This window comes from Muntiacus reevesi, chromosome 1 (assembly GCF_963930625.1).
Source record: "Muntiacus reevesi chromosome 1, mMunRee1.1, whole genome shotgun sequence".
Taxonomy (NCBI): domain Eukaryota; kingdom Metazoa; phylum Chordata; class Mammalia; order Artiodactyla; family Cervidae; genus Muntiacus; species Muntiacus reevesi.
Genome location: NC_089249.1, coordinates 57,964,205 through 57,989,510, shown reverse-complemented (window position 1 = coordinate 57,989,510; position 25,306 = coordinate 57,964,205). Strand labels below are relative to the sequence as shown.

Below are 25,306 nucleotides of genomic sequence, written 5' to 3'. Positions count from 1 at the left end.
TGTGATCTTCAGTAAAGTTTAGAAATGAACAGAATTCCAAAGTGTCCCAGCCCCAGGATCCTGGCAGCTGGGGGTCCAGGTCCGACTGGTTCCGTCCTGTCCTGTCCCCAAGGATTCTGGTGGGAATCTTGACGGGCTCCACCCCAACCATCCCCAGGGAGTTCCGCCTGAAACCTCAGCATTCTCCACCGGGTCTCTGCCCCAGAGGCCCAGTGTCAGAATCACTGCCGCCACCTTGGAGCCTCCCAGGAGCAGTTTCCCTACCGTCAGCAGAAGCACGCCTGTGAGCCATCCATCGCATCTGTTGACTTGAAAACGAGCTGCCAGAAAGCGCGTGGCTCTTGTTACTTCCCGCGAGGCCCCCGCCTGGCCGGTCCCTAGTGTTCCTGGGTTGAAAGCCTGGCTCTCCTCCACCTCACCTTGAATTTGCTGGCCGGCGGGCTGGCCTCCTGGGCACCTCTTCCCAGGGGGATCAGATGCAGAGGGGTGGTGGGGAGGGGGCTGAGGCCCAGCTTCACCCCCACCTGCTTTTGCCCATCCCGTCCCGGTGGCTGGCTGTGCCCCCCACCCCCGGCTCCCCCAGGGGTGCTGGGGAGGCTGTCCATGTAGGGATGTGGTCTCCACCTCTCCAGGGGTCACTCTCCCCTCCCCAGCTCTGTGACCTTGGCCTGGAGCTTGAACTCTGAGCTTCTTTATCCTCCATGGGGGTGCTTGTCAACCCTGCCTCGGCCGCGTCGGGCCCTGCCCCGGGTGTCACCCATCGACCCATCTTTGAGGGAAGGCGGCCCGGCTTGGGGTATGAGGGGGTTGGGGTGCGAGGGCCTGGGGTGCGTTTCCGATGTGAGTGATCCGGGTGAGCAGTGCCTGCAGGTGTTAGGGGATGTGACCTGGGGCGGCAGGAGGCAGGGGACCAGCTTCTCCCTGGAGCCCAGAGCGGGGTGCAGCCTTGCTGACCACTTGATGTTAGTGCCGTGGGGCCTGTGCTGGCCTCCTGGACCCCCAGAGTGATGAGCAGTACCTGGGTTGTTCGGGGCCACTGAGTTGGTGGTAATTCGTCACAGCCCCTGCAGAAACTAGTAATACGCCCCAACCTCACTCCCTGCGCACACGAGCTGCCCCCCGTCAGCTCCCCAGCGGCGCCCGGAGCGCTGCGTGCAGGTGGACAGGAAGCCCAGGGCGCCCGGTGCCCCCGGGGCTGGGGAGACTTGGGAGGGTCCAGGGAGGCCTCTGAGTGGTGGCCCAACGCGCAAGTCCAAGGTGACCAGGTAGAAGGGCAGCCCGTGGAAGGCCCGGGCCCTGGGTGCTGGGTGCAGGGGGTGGTGGAGAAGGCTGGCCACAGCACAGAGGGCCGGAGCAGGGGAGAGGAGGCCGCAGGCTGAGCAGGACTGCATCCCTGGATGTCAGAACGGCAGGCAGGGCCCGGGGCACCGTAGCCAGGAGAGTGGGTGGATGGGCTGGGCAGGGCCCTTGCTAACGGGCAGGGGGGGACACCTTGGCGGCGGTACTTGGAGGCGCCAGTGGGCAGGGGGAGGCGCCTGGTGGAGAGCTTGCCGAGCCAGGGCAGTCTGCCTGCAGGGCGTGCGTTTGGACTTCGGTTGAGGGGCTTTGTCTGGAGCCGGGTAGTCACTGCCTGGTAGAGTCCTCATCCCCGGTCATTCCTTTCTGTGGTAGTTTGGTCACATCCGGCCGGCCTGGGGACACCAGGGGCCGTTGCCCGAGTTGGTCCCAGGTCCCCCACTCCCCGTCCTCCCTGGTGCCCGGCAGGGGCATGGTGCGCCCTCCTGTGCTGGAGACGGGAGGGCCAAGCGGTGCTCCGTCAGGAAATGGACTTACAGGGCTGCCCTGGAGAGGGGGCTGCGAGAGTCAGGCCACAGAGACCTTCCTGCCGCTCTAACGAGGCTGGCTTTCTGGCGCAGATCCTTAATGGAGGTACGGATGGAGCTTGTGAAATTGCTGTGTCGATATTGATGTTAGATATACTAATGTGCAGGAATGGCTGTCTGGGTCATTGCCTGTGGGGGCTACAGGGGTGGGGGTTGGCAGCACTAAACGTAGATCCTGAAGAACTCCTTGGTGGTGGTAGTGTAGTCTCTCAGTCGCGGACTGTAGCCCGCCAGACTCCTCTGTCCATGAGATTTCCCAGGCACGAATACTGGAGTGGGTTGCCATTTCTTCCTCCAGGGAATATTCCCAACCCAGCGATCAAACTCACGTCTCCTGCACTGTAGTCAGATTCTTCACCATTAAACCACCAGGGAAGCCTGAAGACCTCCCTGGGGGAGGCCTGTGTTAGTAGAAACTGCCCATGGTCTGATTTCTAAGGTTCCCACCCCTCCCTCCGCTGCTCCCACCCCCCCCCCCCAAGTGTAGCTGCCCTGAGCTGCTGAATGGATGGGCCTCGCCAGGAGGAGCGGGCAGATGGGAGCCATACACCGGCGGAGCCATACATGGGCACCGTTAGGCCTCAGGAACCTCACCTCTAAATGGGGTGATGGTGCCCGCGTCTCAGGTTGGTGGGCGACCACAGCCGCAGAGTAGGCTCCCTTTGGCGTCTCGCTCGCTGTGCTCAGCGTCGTGTCTGGACCCAGCCCTGCCGGGCAGTGCGGCCCTGCACGGCTCCCCCTGCTTCCTGGTTCCCATCGTCCGAGTCTCAGGGCCGGTTTGCTCCCCCTGCTGCTCACCGGCGTGTCCGTCGTCCCCAAGGGCTGCTCTTCTGAGAAACCTGCAGGGCTGTCCTGGGCCGTGTCTCTCAGCGTGGTCCTGGTGGTGGGTCTTCAGTCACTCAGCTGTGTCCGACTCATTTGCAACCCCATGGACTGCAGCATGCCAAGCCTCTCTGTCCCTCACCATCTGCCAGAGGTTGCCCAAGTTCATGTCCATCGCGTCGGTGATGCCATCTCATCCTCTGACGCCCTCTTCTTCTGCCCTCAATCTTTCCCAGCATCTGGAACTTTTCCAGTGAGCCAGCTGTTCACATCAGGTGGCCAAAATACTGGAGTTTCAGCTTCAGCATCAGTCCTTCCAATGAGTATCCAGGGTTGATTTCCCTTAAGATTAACTGGTTTCATCTTCTTGCTGTCCAAGGGATTCTCAAGAGTCTTCTCCAGCACCATAGTTCGAAGGCATCAATTCTTCAGCGCTCTCCCTTCTTTACAGTCCATCTCTCATAACCGTATGTGACCACTGGGAAGACCATAGCCTCGACTAGGGACCTTTGTTGGCAGAGTAATATGTCTATTTTTTCAGCACACTGTCTAGGTTTGTTGTAGTTTCCCTGCTGAGAAGCAAATGTCTTCTGATTTCATGGCTGCAGTCACCATCCATGGTGATTTTGGAGCCCAGGAAGAGGAAATCTGTCACTTCTTCCGCCTTTTGCTCTTCTGAGTAACTCTGCGGGGCTCTTCTGGCCCTTGTCTCTCGGAGTTGTCTTGGTACATCTCTCTAGTTATAGGTCAGACCTGTGTTTCGCTTTAGTAGATACCAGGAGACGTGATTTTCATTGTAAATAGTGATTGATGGGTCAGTCATTCCCCTGGACCCTCATCACTCCTGGGTAAATGGAAATTCAGCTTCTGGAAGCCCAGGACAGAGATCACGCACTTATCACAGTCCTCGAGTCCCTGGGGGAGGCAGGTACCGTGCATCCTGTTCACCCATCATGACAGCCTTGCGAAATCTCCTGTCTGCACTTGGTGCTGAAAAGACAGGAGCTCAGAAAGGCCGGCTCAGCCACAGTCACCCCGAGAGGTGGCATTAAGGCCAGGGTCTCATGCTGAGGCCAGTGTTCCTCTGCTTGACTCAAGACACTGCCGAGACCTCCCCGCAAAACCTGCAGCCCTTCAGCCCTCTTCTGGGGTGGTCGGTGCTCCCCCGAGAGCAGGGCTGGCCCTCGAGGTTCCTTCTAGGCGCCCGCTCACCAGCTTCTCTCCTTCCAGGCACCAGCTTGCTGCAGGAAGTGGTCTACTTGGTGAGCCAGGGGGCTGACCCCGATGAGATCGGCTTGATGAACATCGATGAGCAGCTCCCGGTCCTGGAGTACCCTCAGCCAGGCCTGGACATCATCAAGGTGGGCTCGGGGCAGGCGTCACAGCCCACGTGACCCCCGTGGGGCCTTCCTGTGGTTGCTCCCGAGGGGTTCCTGGAGCCCCTGTGGTTGGAAGGAGAGCAGCGAGCGGGGAGAGACTGCTGGCCTGAGCTGCCAGGTGACCCTGGACCTGAACCAGTGGGTGATGGGGGTGATTTTGTGGAGGAAAAGAGGAAGCTACTGGGAGTAGGGGGGGACGGGGGAAGGGGAAGGGTGGGGGGGGAGGGGCCTCCTCCTGTGGCTCATCCTGCCTGGGGGGGACTGGGTAGGATGTGTCTGCATCATAAATGCTTGGTACCAAGAGTGAAACAAACATCCCCGAGTCCCATCCGGCCTACCCCTCAGACGTTATCCGGGCTTTTTGCCCTGCACCCTCCCTTCTGCCACCTCTCAGTTCAGGCCTCACTTCCGGTGTGGCCCCCCCACCCCGGTGCATTCTCCCGTGAGATGGGCATTTGGAAGCTCTGAGAGCACCCTTCCCCAGGTCAGCGTTCGTGTTGCCGCCTGCCGACCCTCCCCGTGGAGCTGGGTGGGTGCCGCTGCCGCCCTGCTCCTGGCCTTGGGGTCCCGCCCAGAACTGAGCTGACCGTGTGATGTCAGAGCCCTCGCAGTAGTTAGAGCCCACAGGAGAGGAAGGCTGAGGGTCCCAGGGGTCGAAGGGCGGCTCCACCAGACAGGAGCAGCATGGATGGGCTAGGGCCTGTCGGCGGGGTCCCCGAGTCAGGGCCTGGGGCGGATCGCTGGCCGATGGAGGGGCCAGGCGCGGCCAGGAGCAGCGGGGACGGGCTAGGACCTGTCGGCGGGGCCCCCAAGTCAGGGCCGGGGGCAGAGCGCTGGCCGATGGAGGGGCCGGGCGCGGCCAGGAGCAGCGGGGAGTCCCACTCTGAGACCACTGCAGAGCCCAGCGGCCCCCCGCCCTGCGCTTCTGTTTCCTCCGCGGCCCTTCGTGGCCTGTCCTGCGGCCGCTCTTGGCTGCTCCAGGCTGCAGCCCACCCTCTGAGCAGTCCCCTGAGCCGACCCCTGCCAGTATACTTAGACTCAGGCTGTGGGTGCCCGTGTCTGGCTCACGTCTGTCCCCCAGGGTCCAGCCTGGGCAGGGCTGGGGGTCGTATCTCAGGGAGAAGGTTCTGGGGCAGGGGTGCTGGTCCTGACTCGCCCGAGGCCCCATCCAGCCCGGGCCAGTCAGGAAGTCTGGGTGTTCCCCTCTGACCGCCTCCCCTCTCTGCCTGCCGCAGGAACTGACATCTCCCCGCCTCATCAAAAGCCACCTCCCCTACCGCTTCCTGCCCTCCGACCTCCACAACGGAGATTCCAAGGTAACCCCCGGCTCCCCGCTGCTCCCAGCGGCTCCCCACTCCTGGAACCAGGGGCCTGTGTGCCAGTCCAGATGGTGGTCTGTCACAGGCATGAGTTCCCAGAGAACCTTGGTGGGGTGGGACCCCCGGAGACATATCCTTGAGCCTTGTCACTAGTGTTTTTGCTTATCTGGGTTCTTCCTCACAGTTGAACTTGAACTTGACCAGCCAGGGCCCAGCCTCTGCCTGTTTAAGACCTAAGGACTCAAGACTGCTTTCATTGCCTCTGCTTTTTTCTGTTCTCTCAACTGCATGAGATGTTTGAGGTCTGTAGTTCTCATCACCAGGAGGGTCAGGACCATAATTTTTCTGTCTTCCGCTGGTTTTAAAGTAGTCCTAGAGACACTGCAGCGTTCATAGCAGCCCAGTGTCCAACAGCCAAGCTGCGGAAGCACCCTCAGTGCCCGTCATCAGATGAATGGGTATGGAGGGTCTGGTAGATACGTACAGTGGAAAACCATTCAGCCGTAAAAAGAGAAGGGGATTCTGCCATTTGCAACAGTGGGGCTGGACTTGGGAGACGTTATGCTAAGTCAGACAGAGAAGGACAAATACTGTTTGGTATCACTTTATATTTTTTCAGTGGAATCTGAAAAACTACAACAAACTAGTGAATGTAATAACAACAACCAGACTCACAGATAAAAAGAAAACCAGTGGTTACCAGTGGGGAGAGGGAAGAGGGCAGGGCAAAATAGGAATGGGGATTAAGAGATACAGACTATTGTATAAAATGGACACGAACTTGGGCAAATTCCAGGAGATGGTGATGGACAGGGAGGGCTGGCGTGCTGCAGTTCATGGGGTCGCAAAGAGTCAGACACCACTGAGCAAGTGAGCAACAGCGACACCATGTATAAAATGAGCTACAAGAGTATATTGTACAACATGAGGAACATAGCAAATATTTTATGTAAAAGGAGTATGCTCTACGAATTTTGAGTCACTGTATTTTATACATGTGACATATATAATACTGTATACCAACTATCAGTTCAGTTACTCAGTTGTGTCTGACTCTTTATGACCCCATGACTGCAGCACGCTAGGCCTCCCTGTCCATCACCAACTCCCAGAGCCTGCTCAAACTCACGTCCATTGAGTCGGTGATGATGCCATCCAACCATCTCATCCCCTGTCGTCCCCTTCTCCTCCTGCCTTCAGTCTTTCCCAGCATCAGGGTCTTTTCCCATGAGTCAGTTCTTCGCATCAGGTGGCCAAGGTATTAGAGCTTCAGCTTCAGCATCAGTCCTTCCAATGAATATTCAGAACTGATTTCCTTAATGATTGACTGGTTTGATCTCCTTGCAGCTCAAGGGACTCTCAAGAGTCTTTTCTAAAGTATCAACTATAGTTTAATTAAAAAAAACTAGTGCTAGAGGAGAGAAATGTGATCAAAGCAAAGTAATTGTCCTAGCTGATGCTGTCCTGTGGACAGGAGTACATCTCTGCTGAAACAGCAACAGTGAGAAGGCGTTTGTTTGGTCCTGTTGTGTGAAGGGCTGACCTCACTGGGTAATGGGGTAGAAGAGTAGTTTGTAGGTCAGTGGAACCTGCTCTGGGTGGCCTGCCTGGAACGGAGGATCGCAGGCTAACCTCGTCTGTCTGTCCCCCTGTCCATCCTTCCTCCCCCTAACTGCCACTCCCCTCCCCACCCCCGCCACTGCAGGTCATATATATGGCCCGGAACCCCAAGGATCTGGTGGTGTCCTATTACCAGTTCCACCGCTCGCTGCGGACTATGAGCTACCGAGGCACGTTCCAGGAGTTCTGCCGGAGGTTCATGAATGACAAGTGTGAGTGTCTGTGTGTGATGCTCCTGCGAGGGTGCTTCCCATCACCCTAGTACTGTGATAACCATGGGGCCAGCCTGCTTCCCTGCTGGTGGGCCGTGGAGCTCGGGCTGAGGGGGCTCAGGAAGCTTGTGCCAGGCTGACCGGGTCTCTGACGCCGAAGCCCATCTCTCTCCCCACACCCTTGGGGTTCTGATAAGTCCCCTGGTTAAAGCATCTGTTTCCTTGCCTGGATTCCAAGCTGTGGGAACAGTGGCCTAGATTCCTCTGTTACTGGTGCCTGAGGCCACAACTTCATGTGAGGGCCCCTAGCCTTCAGCTGGACTTGAGGGTCAGGTGTGGCCGCCAGCCCCAGGCCGGTGTGGCAGGTGGGGTTCACTCCAAGGGAGGGGCGGGACAGTGCTCTGGGCAGGAAGCGTGTTCCCGGGGAGAGGCCTGGGCCCAGGCCGAGCGTGCCAGGGCCCTTCCATCCGTGTCTGCTCACCCTGGGGAGGAGCGGACCAGGGTGGGAGCTGTCCCCTTGGCCATGGGGTTGGTTCTGTTCCCCCACCTGCCAAATCTGGCTTTTCTGCACACCCTGCTGCCTCAGCCTTTGTGCCCAGGAAAGTAATTAAGTCTGTCCGGAGACCCCTGCAAATACACTTCCCGTCTCATTTCCCTTGAGGAACCCTCAGCCTGGTTGTCCATTTGTTGTCCCGCCCAGGCAGGGCAGGGGTTCTGCAATGAGATTATGTGGCAGGAGCATGATAAAGTGCATAGAGGCAGTCCAAGAGCTCAGCGCCCCAAATTTACATGGGACCTGGTGTGGCTGAACTGGAGCCTGGGTAAAGACCAGACCTCCTGAGTGAGCTCCCAACAGTGCCTGAGGCCCTCTTGTCCCTGCCCTTGCATCTCTGCTTCAGCCCGGCCTGGGGAGGAGGGACCCCGGATGGGAAGGGACAAGCGTAGGTGGCCCCAGCAGTTGTGCCTTAAGGCCCTGGGAACCTGCTGAAGGCCTCTGTTCAGCCTCCCGTCCCCCCAGCCCATCAGCTGGCTCAGGCCCCTCTTGGTGTGTCAGGCATTTGGTTCCCAAAGCTGTGTTTTAAGTCCTGGTTTGCATTCCTGCCTTTAAAGCAGCCCCTGGCACGGGAACACCACCATTGTGAACAGTGGGTGTCCACTGCGTTCACACTGCCTTGCGGTGCAGGCCTTAGAGCCCCTGCTCAGGCTGGAGCAGTTATGAGTCGTCCAGTGCAGGCCCCTCCATCTCGTGAAGGTCACGGCACTGCCCAGCGCTGACGCTCAAGGCTGCGCACGCTTGCTGTGTTCCTGCAAAGTCCCTGCACCCGAGCACCCGGTCCCACTTATCCCCTGCTCTGAGGGAGCTTGCCTTCTCTGTCCAAGGTGCTGAAGAGCTTGAGTGCCATGCAGGAGAGGCAGTGAAACTCAGTGCCCACTGCCAGCCAGGGCGTGCCGCCCCGAGGCCTGTGTCAGGGGTCCTGACACACACACTGCAGGGCGGGGGTGGGGGGTGGTGCCTGGGCCCAAGTGCCAGGGGACAGGAGCAGGTGGAGGAGTACCTGTGTCCCCCCGTCCTCTCGGCCTCCCTGTACCCGAGTCCCCACCGCCCCCCCGCCCCCCGCCCTATCCTCAGGCCTTGGTTATCTGTCTGCAAGTGTTCTCTGGGAGGGTGGGAGTGTTCTGGTCTTCAAGTCCATGCCCAGCGGACCACTCAGTCCCAGGGTGCCGATCTGCGTGCCAGCTGTGGGCCTGGACTTGGGAGGGTCTGCTCAGGTTCCCCAGGGTCACCAACCTGCCGGTGAGTTGGTCAGGTCCCTTCCTTCTCTGGACTCGCCCCCATGCTGAAGATCGGGAAGGCTGGCCTGGCCCTCTGTCCGTGGGTCTCCTCCTGGTGTGGGAGTAGCAGGGATGTGCTGGGCCGGTGAGAGGGTGCGAGATCTGGAGTCAGAAACCTTGGCCGCGGGGGCCAGGGTTCACCCGGCAGCGGGCCCAGCGAGGCCTTTGGCTGCAGCCTGTGCTGTGTTGATTCATTTCTGCCCACTCACCCCACCTCCCCTTACAGAGCGCCCCCTTCCTTCTCCATAAATGGCCTGAAGAGGGCCTTCTACTCTGCTCACCGCCCCCCCCCCGACCGATACCTCCACTCCCAGGACTCCCCTCGGCCTGTGGGCCTAGGCTGCTGCTGCACTGCGCGCTGCCGCCAGGATGGCAGGCTGCCGATGGCTCGGGTTGCCCGGTGTCGGGGGTCCCCCTTTCCCAACCTTGGTCACGCGTGTACGCATGGCTCTGCCACTCGGTGGGCTTCAGCAGGTGCACGTGGGACCCCCCCAGTGCCCCCCACCAGAGAGGGCGCACAGCGATGCCCCCGCTGGTCCCCGGCGCCCAAGACCTGTACCTGCTTCTCTCGGGGCCGCAACCCAGTGGCAGGGGGGTGGAGGGGCTCAGGTTCTGTTGTCAGCCCGTTCACAGAGGAGGCGCAGACAGGTTCAGGGCCTGCTCCGTCTCATGGCCAGTGAGGGTGTGAGAGGCCGGCTGCCTCTGATCCAAGTCTCGTCCTCTGCCCTCCTGCCTGGCCACCATCTCATGGTGCCGTCTGCCTCTGATCCCCTCCACCTGCGCCCCCCCCCCCCCCCACTTCTCTGAGGCCCCTTTGCAGCCCCCGCCTTTGTGCACTGCCCGCCCAGTCCTCACGGATCGCTCCAAGCTTGCCCGGCGTGGGAGGTGCCTGCCCAAGGCCTTGGGGCTCCCTCCTAGGGCTGGTCACTCCCATGTGGCCCTCACCAGTGTCCTTGCTGTTTGCTATCAGGCCGGGAGCTCCTCTGGCCTTAGGCCTTCGTGTCCTGGGGTTCAGGAGGCGGACGGGCGCTCAGCTGAGTGAGGGCCCTGGCAGTGTGGCCATCCCTCCTGGCTGGCTCCTATTATCCAGCCGGACCTGCTCCTTGAGGCCCCACGGGCTCAGGGGGCCCACGTTCTCTGGCCAAGACCTCCCTCTGATGCCTTGGAAGCCCCCTTGGAAGACGCCCTCACAGTGAGGGGTGTCAGTGTGAACCGGTGGTGAAAATCCATAGTTTTTATGAAGAATGCTGTGAAGCGGCCTGGCCACACTGGTACATGGGTCCCCTGTGGCCGTGGGACCTCAGCCCCAGGTCACAGCCCGGAGGGTCGTGGGGCACGCCGGCTGCGGTGTGGGTGTGAGCGCGCGTGTCAGGACGGCCTGCTGCCCCTCTTCCCGCTGCGGCGCCAGGTCTCCCTGTGTCTGCGATGTGCAGGCCTGGCGCCCCGTGTCAGCTCTGTCTGGAGCCACCCCCCACCCCGCCCCCGCCCCCGCCCCGAGCTCCATCCTCCCCCACTGCAGGCTGACTGGCCCTGGGCCCCAGCCCCTCTGGGCGTTCAGACGGCCCTCTCTTGTGGTCACCGCGTGTCAGAGAAGCTCCTGGAGCCTGCGCCTGTGCACTCAGGGAACGGAGGCCTTCCTGCTCAGTGTCCTGCTTCCCGAGGCCCCACTGGGTGGGGCCCGCCTTGGGAGTCCAGGAGGTGGGGCGGAGGCCGGCGGGCGGGAGTGCTGGCGCAGGCGGCCAGGGGACGTGCGGCTGTCCGAGGAGCCGGAGCTGCGTCACAGCTGCTGGGCAGAGGAGCGAGCCGCCATCCACCGCCCCGTCCCTCCCTGCGACCTCTCCTGTCCCCTTGTGTCCACAGTGGGCTATGGCTCCTGGTTTGAGCACGTGCAGGAGTTCTGGGAGCACCACATGGATTCGAACGTGCTTTTCCTCAAGTACGAAGACATGCATCGGGTGAGTGCCTGGGGTTGGGTGCCTCGCAGTGGGCGCCTCAGGGTGAGTGCCTCTGGGGCGTGTCCTGAGGGGATGGGTGCCTCGTGGGTGTGTCCTGAGGGGTTGAGAGCCTCGGGGGCGTGTCCTGAGGGGGTGAGTGCCTCGGGGGCGTGTCCTGAGGGGGTGAGTGCCTCGGGGGCGTGTCCTGAGGGGGTGAGTGCCTCGGGGGCGTGTCCTGAGGGGGTGAGTGCCTCGGGGGCGTGTCCTGAGGGGGTGAGAGCCTCGGGGGCGTGTCCTGAGGGGGTGAGTGCCTCGGGGGTGTGTCCTGAGGGGGTGAGTGCCTCGGGGGAGTGTCCTGAGGAGGTGAGTGCCTCGGGGGTGTGTCCTGAGGGGGTGAGTGCCTCGGGGGAGTGTCCTGAGGGGGTGAGTGCCTCGGGGGCGTGTCCTGAGGGGGTGAGTGCCTTGGGGGAGTGTCCTGAGGGGTTGAGAGCCTCGGGGGCATGTCCTGAGGGGGTGAGTGCCTCGGGGGCGTGTCCTGAGGGGGTGAGTGCCTCTGGGGCGTGTCCTGAGGGCTGGGGGTGTGTCCTGAGGGGGGTGAGTGCGTTGGGGGCGTGTCCTGAGGGGTGGGTGCCTCGGGGGTGTGTCCTGAGGGGGTGAGAGCCTCGGGGGCGTGTCCTGAGGGGTGGGTGCCTCGGGGGTGTGTTCTGAGGGGGGTGAGTGCGTTGGGGGCGTGTCCTGAGGGGTGGATGCCTCGGGGGTGTGTCCTGAGGGGGTGAGAGCCTCGGGGGCGTGTCCTGAGGGGTGGGTGCCTCGGGGGTGTGTCCTGAGGGGGTGAGAGCCTCGGGGGCGTGTCCTGAGGGGTGGGTGCCTCGGGGGTGTGTTCTGAGGGGGGTGAGTGCGTTGGGGGCGTGTCCTGAGGGGTGAGTGCCTCGGGGGAGTGTCCTGAGGGGGTGAGTGCCTCGGGGGCGTGTCCTGAGGGGGTGAGTGCCTTGGGGGAGTGTCCTGAGGGGTTGAGAGCCTCGGGGGCATGTCCTGAGGGGGTGAGTGCCTCGGGGGCGTGTCCTGAGGGGGTGAGTGCCTCTGGGGCGTGTCCTGAGGGCTGGGGGTGTGTCCTGAGGGGGGTGAGTGCGTTGGGGGCGTGTCCTGAGGGGTGGGTGCCTCGGGGGTGTGTCCTGAGGGGGTGAGAGCCTCGGGGGCGTGTCCTGAGGGGTGGGTGCCTCGGGGGTGTGTTCTGAGGGGGGTGAGTGCGTTGGGGGCGTGTCCTGAGGGGTGGATGCCTCGGGGGTGTGTCCTGAGGGGGTGAGAGCCTCGGGGGCGTGTCCTGAGGGGTGGGTGCCTCGGGGGTGTGTCCTGAGGGGGGTGAGTGCGTTGGGGGCGTGTCCTGAGGGAGTGAGAGCCTCGGGGGAGTGTCCTGAGGGGTGAGCGCCTCGGGGGAGTGTCCTGAGGGGGTGAGAGCCTTGGGGGCGTGTCCTGAGGGGTGGGTGCCTCGGGGGAGTGTCCTGAGGGGGTGAGAGCCTTGGGGGCGTGTCCTGAGGGGTGGGTGCCTCGGGGGTGTGTCCTGAGGGGGGTGAGTGCGTTGGGGGCGTGTCCTGAGGGGTGGATGCCTCGGGGGTGTGTCCTGAGGGGGTGAGAGCCTCGGGGGCATGTCCTGAGGGGTGGGTGCCTCGGGGGTGTGTCCTGAGGGGGGTGAGTGCGTTGGGGGCGTGTCCTGAGGGGTGGATGCCTCGGGGGTGTGTCCTGAGGGGGCGGGTGCCTCGGGGGAGTGTCCTGAGAGGTGAGCGCCTCGGGGGCATGTCCTGAGGGGGTGAGTGCCTCGGGGGTGTGTCCTGAGGGGCAGGTGCCTCGGGGGTGTGTCCTGAGGGGGTGAGTGCCTCGCGGGCGTGTCCTGAGGGGGTGAGTGCCTCGGGGGCGTGTCCTGAGGGGTGAGTGCCTCGGGGGTGTGTCCTGAGGGGGTGAGTGCCTCGGGGGCGTGTCCTGAGGGGTGAGTGCCTCGGGGGCGTGTCCTGAGGGGTGGGTGCCTCCGGGGGAGTGCTAAGGGGCAGGGGTGAGGTGAAGGCTCCAGGCTCCTCGCCCTCGGTCCCACAGCGGAGCCCTCAGGGAGGGCGGGGCCTGCAGTGCCTGGGTGTTGGGTGCGGCTGGGACCCCGGGGTTCCAGGTGGGCCCAGAGCCTCTGACAGGGCTTCACCTCCAGCCCGTGCAGGCCCCAGGTCCCTGCCCTGGCCCGGGCTGTGCGCAGCTCCCGAGTTAGGGGTGGCCTGCAGTGCTTCCGAAAGGCCTGTTTATTTTTCTGCTTCGACGGTGGTGGAGCACCACCCAGCACCGTCAGAAGTGAGGGGACCAGCTTGGGGCAAAGGCCGAGGCGGCCGAGTCTGCGTTTCTCGTCCAGACTGTCTGTCTGTCTGTCTGGGGCAGGGGGCGGGGGTGGTTTGCCGGCTGCTGACCACCCGGCGGGTGCGTGCTGGTGTCTGGCCTCTGCTCTCCTTGGTGAGCTCCCTTGCTCCCTGGAGCATGTTCTGGGCAGTGTGTCCGCCGTCGCACGTTTGTCCATCTGCTCAGGGCTTCGGGCATTTGGGCTGTTCCAGTTCTGGGTGACTGTGAGCAGAGTGCTGTGGGCGTTCCCGTGTCTCAGAAGACACGAGTTGTCTTTTCATCTTTTTTCCCTCCACCCCTGTGCTGGGCAGGGTGAGGAGGAGCCCGTCTGTCCAGCTGCGGACGCACCTGCAAGACCTGGTGCTGGCTGGCAGGTTCCTCCCAGCGCCTCGCTTTTATGAGTCACTTAGTATTTCATCCTGAGGGAGCAGGGCGCGAAGTTTACAGGAAATGTCAGAGCTGAAACACAGCCCTGTGCCCTGCTTCTCCAGACTCACTGGGAGGCTGTGTCTGCCTTGCAGGCCTGTGGGAGAGGAGACAGTCTCTAGCATTCTCCTCAAGTGACCAAGCCACCGCCCGCGTTTGGCCTGCTGACAGCCCAGGCTCTGGGCAGGACACTGGGCTTGGCGTTGCTGGGGTGGAGACGGCGAGGGGCTTCGGTGTTTCCCAGAGCAGGACGTGGCTGCAGGGTCGGGGCTGTGTGGCGAGCAGGTGAGCAGGGCCCCTCGGAGACGGTGAGATGGCGGCAGCTGTGCTGTCGGGACTGCTGGGGCTCCGGGGCCCAGAGCCGGCTTCCCGTCAGTGTGCCGAGCATCACCGAATCTTCAGTGAGCCAGGTTCCTGCCCCGCGAGGTGGGCTGGCCCTAGGGCCTGTCCGGGGTCCCCCGGGACCTCCTCAAGGCTCTCCCAAGTGCCGTCTGGGTTCCAGCTGATGACATGGAAGGAAGGGGAGAGCGAGCCGATCCTGCTCTGGCACAGCGCCCCAGCGCTTTCTGTTACCGCTTGCTGCTGTTGGACAGGGCCGCCACTATGTCAGGGCCTCACGTCTGCATCCAGATTCCCGGAAGACTGGGGCTGGAATCCAGGTCTGCCCCTCGGGAGCTGAGCGCCCTCGGGCAGTTACTTAACCCGGATCGTTATTTCCTGAAGATACCGGCGTCCGGCTTGTCTCGAGGACTTGTCTCGAGTCAGGCCGAGGATAAGCGGTCCCCAGAGTGGTGTTCCGCAAAGGCGCCGCTGCTGACAGGCTCCCGCATCTCCGCTCTTGTCTTCCAGGACCTGGTGGCCATGGTGGAGCAGCTGGCCAGGTTCCTGGGGGTGCCCTGCGACAAGGCCCAGCTGGAGTCGCTGCTCGAGCACTGCCATCAGCTGGTGGACCAGTGCTGCAACGCCGAGGCCCTGCCTGTGGGCCGGGGTACGCGCCCCCTCCCTGCCGGCGGCCTCACACTCTCCAGACCCCTGTCCTCCCCCTGGCCCCGAGTCAGGACTCAGCCTCACATCTCCAGAACCTTCCGCTCCCTGGGGTGGGGGGCAAGAAGGTAACCCAGAAAGGGCCACTGAGGATCCCAGAAGCCCCCGCTGGAGTCGGCCTGTGACCCTGCAGAGGGTGTGGAGTTCACGGGGGGCAGCTGCTGGGGGATGTCTCAGGCTCTGTGGACAAGAGGTTTTCAGGCAGATGCCTCCTCAGACGACCCCCACCCTGGCGATGGGTTTGGGGCTGTGGAGTTGAGGAGCACGGAGCGTGCACACGACATCCTCGAGCTCCAGCTGGCTTGAGGGGGTCCCTGTGAGCAGGGGAGGTAGCCGCACAGGTGAGGTGCAGCGCATCCCGGGGAAGGGGTGTGTGTGTGGGTCTGTGGGTCTGTGGTGTATGTGCTGTGTGTATGTGTGAGGGGTGTGTGTGTGCACACGGTCTCTGTGTATGTATGCATGTGAGAGAGTGACAGCAAGCAGGAAGTGCAGACCTCTCCAGGGCTGGCCGGGCAGCTGTCACGGAGGCCAGGGTGTCCTCCTGGTCCGAGAGCGGGGTGCTGGGGTGGAGCCGTCTGAGGCGGGGCAGGCGTTCCTGCATGAGTGCTCCCCCGGTCTGTGGGGGCCGCTGTCTGTGCCTCCAGGGCTCGTGCTGTTTGCAGCTGCTTCATGGTAAAGGGCTCAGGCATTCACGTCCGTGGCATCTCACATCCGTGACCGAGGCTGGTTCCCAGCTCCCGGGTTGGATGGGAGGGCTCGGGAATGATGCCGGACTCCATGGGCAGCCGCCCAGAGGGGAGAGAGGAGCCCCGCGGCAGCCTGGCCGGGCTGCTCTGGCCCTTCGTCCTCCCTGTATGGAGGGCTGGTCTGGTTGCCAACCCGTGTGGCTCCCAGGTTGTCCTGAAGGTCAGGTGGTTGGGCGCCTTCCTGTTAAGGCAGACGGGCTACTCTCCGGGAAGACGTTAGTTAACGAGCCACGTCACCCTGCCGTTTATTTCCTGGCTGCATCTTCACGAATGTTTATAATTTAAAATTTATTTGCCCTTTTTTAGTTTTGCTTTTGCTGTGTTTTGCTACCCTTGGGTGTGACCTTCTCCAGAAACCCCTCTTTCGGTTCACTTGTGTGGTTAAGAAGTGTCAAGAACATACTGCATGCACATATGCTCCTTCCGCTGTGTTTGCTTTTATCATCGTTTACCTTGGTTTTACTTTATTTCAGTTCTTTGGTTTTGTTTTCTTTTAGCACATTGCCTCTTTGCTCAGAAGACCTCCTTGCGTTGGTGAGAATGCAGGGGCTTGAGTAGCCAGCTGCATTGCTTAGATTTGGTTCATGTCACAGCATAAATTGCACTGTCTTGAGTCCAAATTCTAAACCAGGTGGGTGACTCCTCTGAAGAGCTCTTGGCTGCCTCAGCTGAGAAAAATAATCGTGGAAAAAAAAATATGGTGTGGTGGGTCTAGAGCTTGCTAATTCTGACCCCAAGCTGACCGACCGTAGAGGGTAACAACAACAGTCTCTTGTGTTTTTTCCTCTCCATCACCGACATAATTTTTCATCACCGAAGAGAAAATCCATGTCACTTTGGATCTGTTAACTCAGCATTTGCAGGGTTGCAGTTTCATACATCAGGTCCTGCCAGGACGGGCGACTGTTAATAGCGCAGCTTATTAACTGTCCCAGATGCTTGCTGGGACAGTCAGAGCTCTGCTGTCAGAGATGCCGACGGTGAACAGAATTCTAGAGGAGCATCTCAGTGCCCCGAGGCCAGTGTGTAAAAAGAGTGGCCTTGGTGCTCGGGGTGACGCACTTACTGCAGACAGGAGGGCAGGGACCCGCTCCTGACTCCTTCCCATATTCCTAGTGACCAGAACCGAAGATCTTGTAGTTAAGGAAAGTGGGTTCAGCAGTTTTTGTCATTTTGAGCTCTCTCCCTTCACGAAGAAGGGGAAGGCCCGTGCCGCCCATCAGTCTGTTGGCTCCAGGCCCCTCATGTCCTGCAGGGGGCGGGCAGAGGGGGTCTGACCAAGCCTCACAGGCCTGTTGCTGTGATGGAGCAGCCACGGGGGCCTGGGTGGGACTGGTTTTGGTGTCGAGTTGGGAGCTCTGATGGTTTTATTCCCTGTCACTTCTCCCCTGACGTCACATGGGCAGGCTTCTCGAAATCTCCACCCTTGACCTGGCCCCAGCAGCTCCCTGCCCACCATAAAACGCTCTACCTTTTCGGGGATGATTTTCTGTTTCCCTTTTAAAATTCTCCAGCAGCAGCAGCTGCCTTGGTGGAGCTGTTGAGTTGCGTGAGTAGTGGTGTCACGGAGCACACAGACCCCACGTGACACCTGAACCACAGACCCGCTCCACGGACACTGTCCTCGGGGGTGCTGGGACTTGGCGCCCACTCTGCCTGCTGCTGGGGACCAGCGGTGGACGGGCACGACCCTCCCCAGGGCCTCAGCTCTGCACGTCTGTGGTCCTGAGTGGAAAGCACACTGGGATGGCCAGACTCAGGGAAGCGGGCTCAGCTAGCCTGTAGTTCACATGGCTGTCGTGATCCTCACGGGACAGGTTCAGAGGGCTCCGGGAATAGGTCTGGAACCTTCCAGGTCCCTCTCCCCAGCTCCTTGTGGTTTGGCAGCTGGCCTGACCGCGAGTGAACTCAGCACGCCCCGCCCTTGTCTGTGTTGCAGGAAGGGTCGGGCTGTGGAAGGACATCTTCACCGTGTCCATGAACGAGAAGTTCGACCTGGTGTACAAGCAGAAGATGGGGAAGTGCGACCTCACTTTCGACTTTTATTTGTAATATCAGCAACCGCACACTTGCATGCTCACAGTACCCAGACACTATAGCTCAGAGTCCCGTTTGCACTCATTTGTTTCTTGCTGGACAGACTCTGGAAGTGAGACCCCGGGGGAGGGAGGGGACATGGCCCGAGAAGTTGGATAAAGCGGGTTTGAGTTCTGATCCAGAGCAGCTGTCTCGCCTTTGAAGTCTAAACGTCTGCCCACAAAGATGGCGGTTCTGGTGAACCACAACGTGTCACGTCCGTTAACATATGCAACTAGAGTGTCTACCTTTATTACAACCCACACTACGTATTGTATTTTATAGAGCTTTTCACTGGAAACCTAAATAAATGTCAGTAAACCAAATAAAAGTTCATTTCCGAGGGGCTCAGGAGAGCCACACCCAGGTGGTAGGAAGTGCTCAGGGTTGACTTTTTCTTTTTTTTTTTGGTCGTTCACACGCACAGCCATTCTGTCCTCCCCTGGAGAGGTCTGGGGTGATTCTGGGGTGGGGAGCCCGAGTTTCCCTGGTGGCGCTCAGTTCTCAGCAGCTGCCCTGAGTTGCAGCAGGAGCTGTTCGCGGGATGGGGTTTCAGAGGCTGCCTTCCAGCCAGCACCCCGAGGCCGACACAGAGGACCCGGCGGGACGGGCATGCAACGCGGCGACCCAAAAACTGTCCCCCCCACCCACCCTCCCCACACCAGGAGAGACGGAACCTGCTCAGAACCTGACTTTTCGTTCTAGGGTCTTTGATTCCCCAAAGCAGATACCTGCTTATGTTGGCAAATAGATGGCTTGATAGTACTTTCTAGAACTCCTGGGTCTACTATACCCACCGTTCATTGTTGCGTCTGGGCCTGCGGCTCTCAGCTCTGGAGACCTGCCGAGTGTGTGTGGCGCCCTGTCTTGGCCCTCATAGGCCCGCAGGGTCGCCTCGGTGCTGCTCCAGGGGCCGGAGGCGGGGTCCGCCCTGCCCCGCCTCCCCTTCGTTAGCCGGCCCACGCTGGGCCTGAGGACCGACAAGAGGGGGGGGGCGAGCCGCAGGGCCGGCCACCGACGTGCACGCGTGTCGTGGCCCCTGTGCACCAGGCTGTCCCGGCTGTCCGTGGCTGGGACGTGCCCGGGGTTTTGGGGCCAGAGGAGTCGCCTCCTCCGCGGGAGGGTCTGTGCCGTGCGCCGTCCGGAAAAGGGCGGGTGTGCGTGCTTCAGTTGCTTGGCGAGAAGAGCAGCTTGGCCAGGGCAGGGGTCCGCGGCACTGCGCGGTGGGCTTGGCAGCACCTTCTTTGTGTGTATCTGCGAGGGTGGCTGCTTTCTGTGAAATTTGTTTTCTATTTTTCTATTTTTAGTACTGTATGGGTGTTACTGAGCGCCACACGTGAGACTTCTCTGTGCTTGCTTGCATCTTTAATAAAGACATATCCCATGCCTCGTGTCCTGCCTGTGCTAACAGGGTAGGGGGATTTGCCCCCCCCCCACCCCGCTGTGGTCCCTTCTGGATTTCAGGGCGGTGAGAGCGAGCCCACTGAGGTGTCCGCTGCCCCTGGGGTGGGGGTCTCGGCCCAGGTCAGGTGGGCTGGGTCACCAGGACTCAACATTCCAAGGACTGACTCTCCCTGGCTGCTGGTCCCACCACCTTTTGGTATCTCTTTGCAGCTGAAGTGAGAGGGAGGGTGGGGGAGAAGGACAGAAGTGGGAAGAGGTTTTGCCGCACGTGGGGTCCAGGGCTTTCTGCCTCAGTCTGGGAAGGTCCCTTTCAACAAGGCAGACGGTGGTGTCGAGACCGACCTGCTGACTGTCCTTTGCCCCAGTGAATTCCAGAGCCCATCTAACTGGTGCCCTGTGGGAAGGAAGTCCAAGACGTTCTTTTATTGGATTAAAAGCCTGGGCTCTTTGAAAAGTCATGCTGATTTTCAAATGAACTAGTTCCTTTAGGTCTCAGGGGAAGTCCCAGAATTTATTTTGGTGTTTGGGATGACCTAGACCCCCCCTTGGGCCCACATCCAGTCTGCAAGGTTCTGGGGGTGTCTGCTCCTAAATCAGCTACAGGTTACCTAAAATCAGGCAGGTTATAATAAAGATGGAGCCGCTGAATCGAGAGGCAGGGCGGGGCACGCCTTCACAGAGCTCTGCCCCGTGGATCTTTTACCACAGCCCCTGGATCCACTCAGGACACGTCTGACGGCCGAGGGCGCTGCTGGCGGCACTGGGCTCCCCGGCCTGTGTGGCCTGCCTGCTCTGGCGGGGCAGTGATGTCATAAAACCCGGGGCGCGTTCAGGCCCAAGCGGGCTGTTGGGGACCCGTGCGCTCCTGAAGGGCCAGGGAGGCCGACGAGGAGCGGCCCCCTGAGCGGAGACCAGGGGGAGGTGAGGGGCCTGGGGCTGGGGGCCGCCTGGGGGAGGGGGCGTGTGCTGGGCAGTGCTCAGAGGCTGGTGGCTGGCGCGGCCAGGAGCCCAGCTCCCAGAAAGTCTCAGGGGTCACGAGAGTTGGATTTTGTAGGAAGAAAGGAAGGCTCAGGAAGGCTTAACTGAAGCAATGCTGCCTGGGCGTGCCCCTCACCCTCGACCCCGCTGCAGGCAGAGAGGGTGAGGGGCCAGCACCGGCCTCATGGTTCACCGGGTCCACAGAACGAGGGGGTGGTCGGCTGTGTTTGGACATTCCCGAGGTACCCTCCGCCCCAGGCCCTGGCTCTAAGAGCCCTCAGAGGGCGGCGTGTGTGCTGATGGCCGTTGCTGCCTCTGGCATTTGGAGCCAAGTCAAGGGCAAGATGACTCGAGGCTAAAGGTGCCGTGGACCCTACGAGTGAAGCCAGGTTGGACAGCAGAGTGACCCAGGGGTAGTAGCCTCTGGGGGTATAGCCTCTGGGGGTGGGTGGAGCTTGAGGGACCGAGACGAGGAACATCTGGACAGACGGACAGGGCCAGAGAGGCCTGGGCAGTGGGCTGACCTTACGGATCCCACCACAGGGTTCCTGCACGTCCCCGTCTCCAGGGAAGTCCTGGATTGCCTGGCCTTTTTACTTTGCAGACTAAAAAGATTCCAAAAGGCACTTGGGGGATCTGCATAGGCTTTAACTCTCAAGCAGCTGAATTCAGCCACAGCGCCCCACCAGCTGGACCCATCCCGGTGCCCTCCAGGCTCTGACACGGCCATCCAGGGCTCATCAACCCCCCACCCACCATGCACCCAGTCCCTTCATCTGAAAGGTCCAAACAGGTGAGCCATTTAAATTCTCCAATCCAGTGTCACAATTTATATACAACTGCATCACGCTAACTTCCTGGGACGGTCACAGAATCGCTGGTCTGTGCCTGGCCTTGCAGGTGAGCGCCCCCTAGTGGCCAAGTCACAGGTGCCAGCTGACTTCCTCAGTCCACACGGAGGCCCCCCTGGCCTGTGGATGCAGGTGGGTGCGCAGTCCCTGTCCCTCCTACACGTGGGAGGCCCCACGTGTGGCACAGCTTTGTCGCCTTTCTGAGTGGGGTGGCTGCTGTTTGCAATGGTGGAGGGGGTCTTTGTGTGTCCCGGAGAACTCCGCCCTGTGGATCCCGTCCTCCCGCAGAGCCCGGTCCCAGCCCTGCCCACAAGGCATCACCTTCCACCCCTTGCTGTTGAACAAGTGCTTTCAGACTGGAGTGGCACGTTGGCCAGGCGGTCCAGCCTCCCCCAGTGAGGAATGCCCTCTGACATCCCTGGACGTTCAGTCCCCACAGGCTGGGACAGTCATTCCATTGCTGGTGGTCCTCTCCCGCCACTTAAGCAGACCCCCACCTCTCGGCCTCCCTCCTCTCTGGCTTCCCTGAGATGCCCAGTCCTGCCCGACCTGGTGAATGTCGCTCCTCCGCTCCCAGGTGTTCCCTGCCTTCCTCCCATCCCGCCCCCGCCTACTGCTCTGCACTGGTCTCCCCGTGTGGACAGCAACACCCTGAAAGCAGGACTGGGCTGTATTTTCCTAGGTCAAAATATGGCATATAATTAGCACCTAGTATTTGCTGAGGGGCATCTTGCACTGTTGGAGTGGGTGTCATTTTTTCTGAACACCATCTGCCCTGCCCCTTCTACGCACTGCTCCTGGTCCTGCCCTCGGGAGCCATAACTTCCCAAGTAAGACCTAGGCTGGTGCCCTGCCTCCTCCCCAGCCGGGAATAGAAGGAGCGGTGCAGAGAGCCAGCCCTCCGACGATGGCGAGCAAGGAGAGGCGACTTCAGTGACAGCAGGAAGACGGCTGGATGGAAGAGACAGGGCGAGAGCGCGTCTGTAAACAGGTGGGACGTGAGTCGGGCAGGCGCCAGAGACGGGCATGCCAGGTGGGAAGAAACAGGACGCGCTACAGAGTCAGGCATTCGCTTCTAACCCACTCTGCCTCCACTGGTGGGACCGAGCGGACGGCCCCTTTTCATCTCATAACAAGGAGGCCTCATATCAGGTGTTTTGAAATCCTACCCTGTCCAAGCATGCTGTGATTCTTAAGTGGTCAAACTGCCTATCCATCCAACCCCGGAGGAGCTGATCCATGGGGGAGATCGTGACGTTTTTAGCCGGGGATGGACTTCGCCTGCGAGGGCAGAGAGGATTGGTTACGGGAGCACCCGGCACACAGCTTGGGCCTACCACCGCCTTCTCCAAGGCGTGCTGAGCCTTTGCCAAGTCTACACATCAAATGACAGTCTGATTCTCACACTTGGATCCCTGTAAGCTAGTTGGCACTGCAGTCTTTAAATCTGTCCCCCTCACCATTGACGGAAGGAATCTGTGCTCTATTAAAAGCCTTCTTTAAAAACCAGAGAATGTGAAATGTGTTTAAAATATGAAAAAAGAAATCAACCAGAAAATGCATTTTCCCCTCTTGAGAGTTGTCATCTTTACATGTATCCGTGGTGTCGGGCACCAGCTGGGAACAGAAGTCTTAAAATATCGTGAGCAAGGCCATCTCTACAGAAGGAAAAACTCCCAAAGCCAATAAGACTCTTCTCCAGTCTTTTGCATCCTCAAAAAAACTTAAGTGATTTGGTTAAAAATCTCCCCCCACCCTATTTTTCTTGTCTCTTATTTCTCCCCTTTAGCGTCCACAGTACATGTGATTTCTAGAAAAAACTTTATTTTTTTTTTAATCAAATGCAGCTGGTACCTTGGCACCCATCTCAGTCTGCCCAAGAACCCCTGGCTCTTTGGTCCCCTCTGCCTGGACTCCACCCAGATGACACTGGCTTAAGCTTGAAGCTCAGCTCGGGCATGGTCTACTCCGAGAAACCCCTGGACTCTCCCCCTGCACCTCCTCCCAGGGGCGGGGACCATGCCACGCCCCTCCTAACAGACCCTGCACCCAGCAACCATCTGCTTCTTGAGAAGCAACCATGTCTCACTCTCCTTGGTGCCGAGAAGTTAGCTCGGAAAAGACATGTTGATGTCTGGAGCGTCCCTACTGGCCACTGAATTCAACCTACCCTGGTCGTCTCAACAGCCTCGGACTTTGCAAGCATGTCATCTGTGACTCACCACCTGGGCCCTCTCTGGTCCGGCCACACAGCTCACTCCTACGCCCCTCACAAGCTCTTCCTCAACTCGGCTAGACCATTTTGCCCTCTTGAAAAGCCCTCCCTGCTATTTCTGCTGCTGCTGCTAAGTTGCTTCAGTCGTGTCCGACTCTGTGCGACCCCAAAGACGGCAGCCCACCAGGCTTCCCCGTCCCTGGGATTCTCCAGGCAAGGACACTGGAGTGGGCTGCCATTGTTTCTCCGCTGCTATTTCTAAGTGTTGCCAATTCATGTCCACCACCTGCCGCAAGCTGGCCTCAAAAAACGGGCTCCAGGAGGTCATCATGAATTAACTTAGCTCTCTGACGCTGCCGTCCTGTGGGTACCCAGGCTTCCATTTTTACCAAAGATGTCAGAGGGGTCGCAGATTGTGGCAGACAGATTGTCAGGGGCTGGTGGGTCTCTCTCTCTCCTGGGTCCCTATCACACTTGGGACTCTGCTGCAGAAAAGGCCAGAACCTTCCTTAATCCAGAGCAGGAGTGACTCTGGTGTCCCCACTCTCGCCATGAGAAAAGCTGTGGCAGCAAGTACTTTTCTCCTTAGAATGGAGTGTGCCAGGAGTGTGCCTTGAATTCTCAAAGGGTAATAACTCTCTATAATGGGATATTGGTTTACATTTGTTAGGAAAACATTTTGTTCCTGTTTTCAAGTTTCCTTTCCTAAGGATGTGTTTTCAGCCCCAAGTAGACTATAAGTAGAGACTGTGCCTCATTCATCACTCTGTCCCCAGCCTGTGTTTAGCACAGCGCTCCATTCCTATCAGGTAATCAATAAATGCTTGTTACCTAACTAAAGGCAAATTAAATGCTAAACAGCACTAATTACAAGCTGTCGCGAGATCCTGGCTCTCAGCAGAGAGAATTGCTTGTGATTGTCAGGGGTTTGCTAGTTGCCCAGGTGTAGGAAACATGAAATTGTTATTTTCTAACTGCCTCTTTGTTCCGGAGGGTGGGCCGCTCCTCTCAGATTGCTGCAATAAGATGTTCGGAGGGCAGAATTCATTAAAATTCTAAACACTGGTATTCTTCACCATGGAATCTTGTTCAGGGGTAAGATAAGTGGATTTTGATTCCTGTCTTCGCGAGCAGAGACAGGCAGTAACTGTTAAGGGAAATGAAAGGCGTCCCCGTCTACTGGCGCACGAAAGGGGAAAGAAACCCAGGAGCTGCTACCTGCCTCTCCACAGACGATCCTAAAATGGTCCCGTTTACAGACGATAATCAATTATTTGTAGCGACAATGTTTAAAATGTGCAATTTAGTTTCTGGCTGATTGAACTAAAATGAGCAGCTGCGTCATCTGTCAAGGTACATATCCCGCCCGGAGAGGAAGCACCTATTTTAGCAAAGAAAAAAATAACCACGGTGGTTCTTCCAAAAGAGACGTCTGTACCTCATTTCTTTTCATTTAATTTTATTTTCGCCTAAGGACAGCTTAGGAGAGTCTGGTCTCCATTCTGCGAGGCCACCAAAAGCACAACCGCCAGAGAAATCTCAAGTAGGCTTCCCAGGGACGTCCCCCGATTCCCTTTCGATGGACCAGGCATCCGCGGCACGTGCCAGCTCATCCATCCTTTATTAATAGACGAGGTGGAAAACAGCACTTAACTTCTGAGGGGTTAATCGGTTCCTGCTACTTATGACTCTACATGAAAGCATAACTTCCATTTATAACATCGCTGTTGATTAACCATGAGATGGTTACAGCCTTGATCTCACGGCCTGGTCTCCTAGAGGTACTGAAGTGTGGTGAAAATGTAGCCGTGAGCATTCGGCACCTGGAGGGCACACATAGCTCTCCACCGCCCCAAGTTTCTTCTGGATCACTGAGAGATGAGCCAGCTGCTGGATTACCACAGGTGTAAACATACCTCCCTCACCTTTCCATGGTTTGCGTCTCCAGATTTCATCAAAGGTTTTCAGAGGCAAAGTCTTAAAATGGTTGCGTAGCAGAGGCTGTAGCAATTTCTCGAGCAGGGAATGTAAGTGGTTTCAGTGGTACTGAAAGGTATCTTTTTTTCATTTCGGCTGTGCCTCGTGGCATTTGGGATCTTCCCTGACCAGGGATCAAACCTGCGTGTGTCTGGGCTGGACTGTTTCAGTCATGCCCCAACTCTTTTGTGACCCCATCGACTGTAGCCCACCAGGC

The 25,306-nt window shown here is 59.5% G+C and overlaps 1 protein-coding gene across 1 annotated transcript in view; it reads left to right on the top strand.

Moving 5' to 3' along the window:
• Positions 1-17,640, top strand: part of SULT4A1 (sulfotransferase family 4A member 1) — a 28,185-nt gene extending 10,545 nt beyond the window's left edge. Inside the window, exons 2-7 of the mRNA XM_065924206.1 lie at positions 3,936-4,066; positions 5,320-5,400; positions 7,109-7,235; positions 10,929-11,023; positions 14,648-14,786; positions 17,528-17,640. Of these exons, the coding sequence (XP_065780278.1) occupies positions 3,936-4,066; positions 5,320-5,400; positions 7,109-7,235; positions 10,929-11,023; positions 14,648-14,786; positions 17,528-17,640 (686 nt within the window). The remainder of the gene's footprint in view (positions 1-3,935; positions 4,067-5,319; positions 5,401-7,108; positions 7,236-10,928; positions 11,024-14,647; positions 14,787-17,527) is intronic.
• Positions 17,641-25,306: the final 7,666 nt, after the last annotated feature.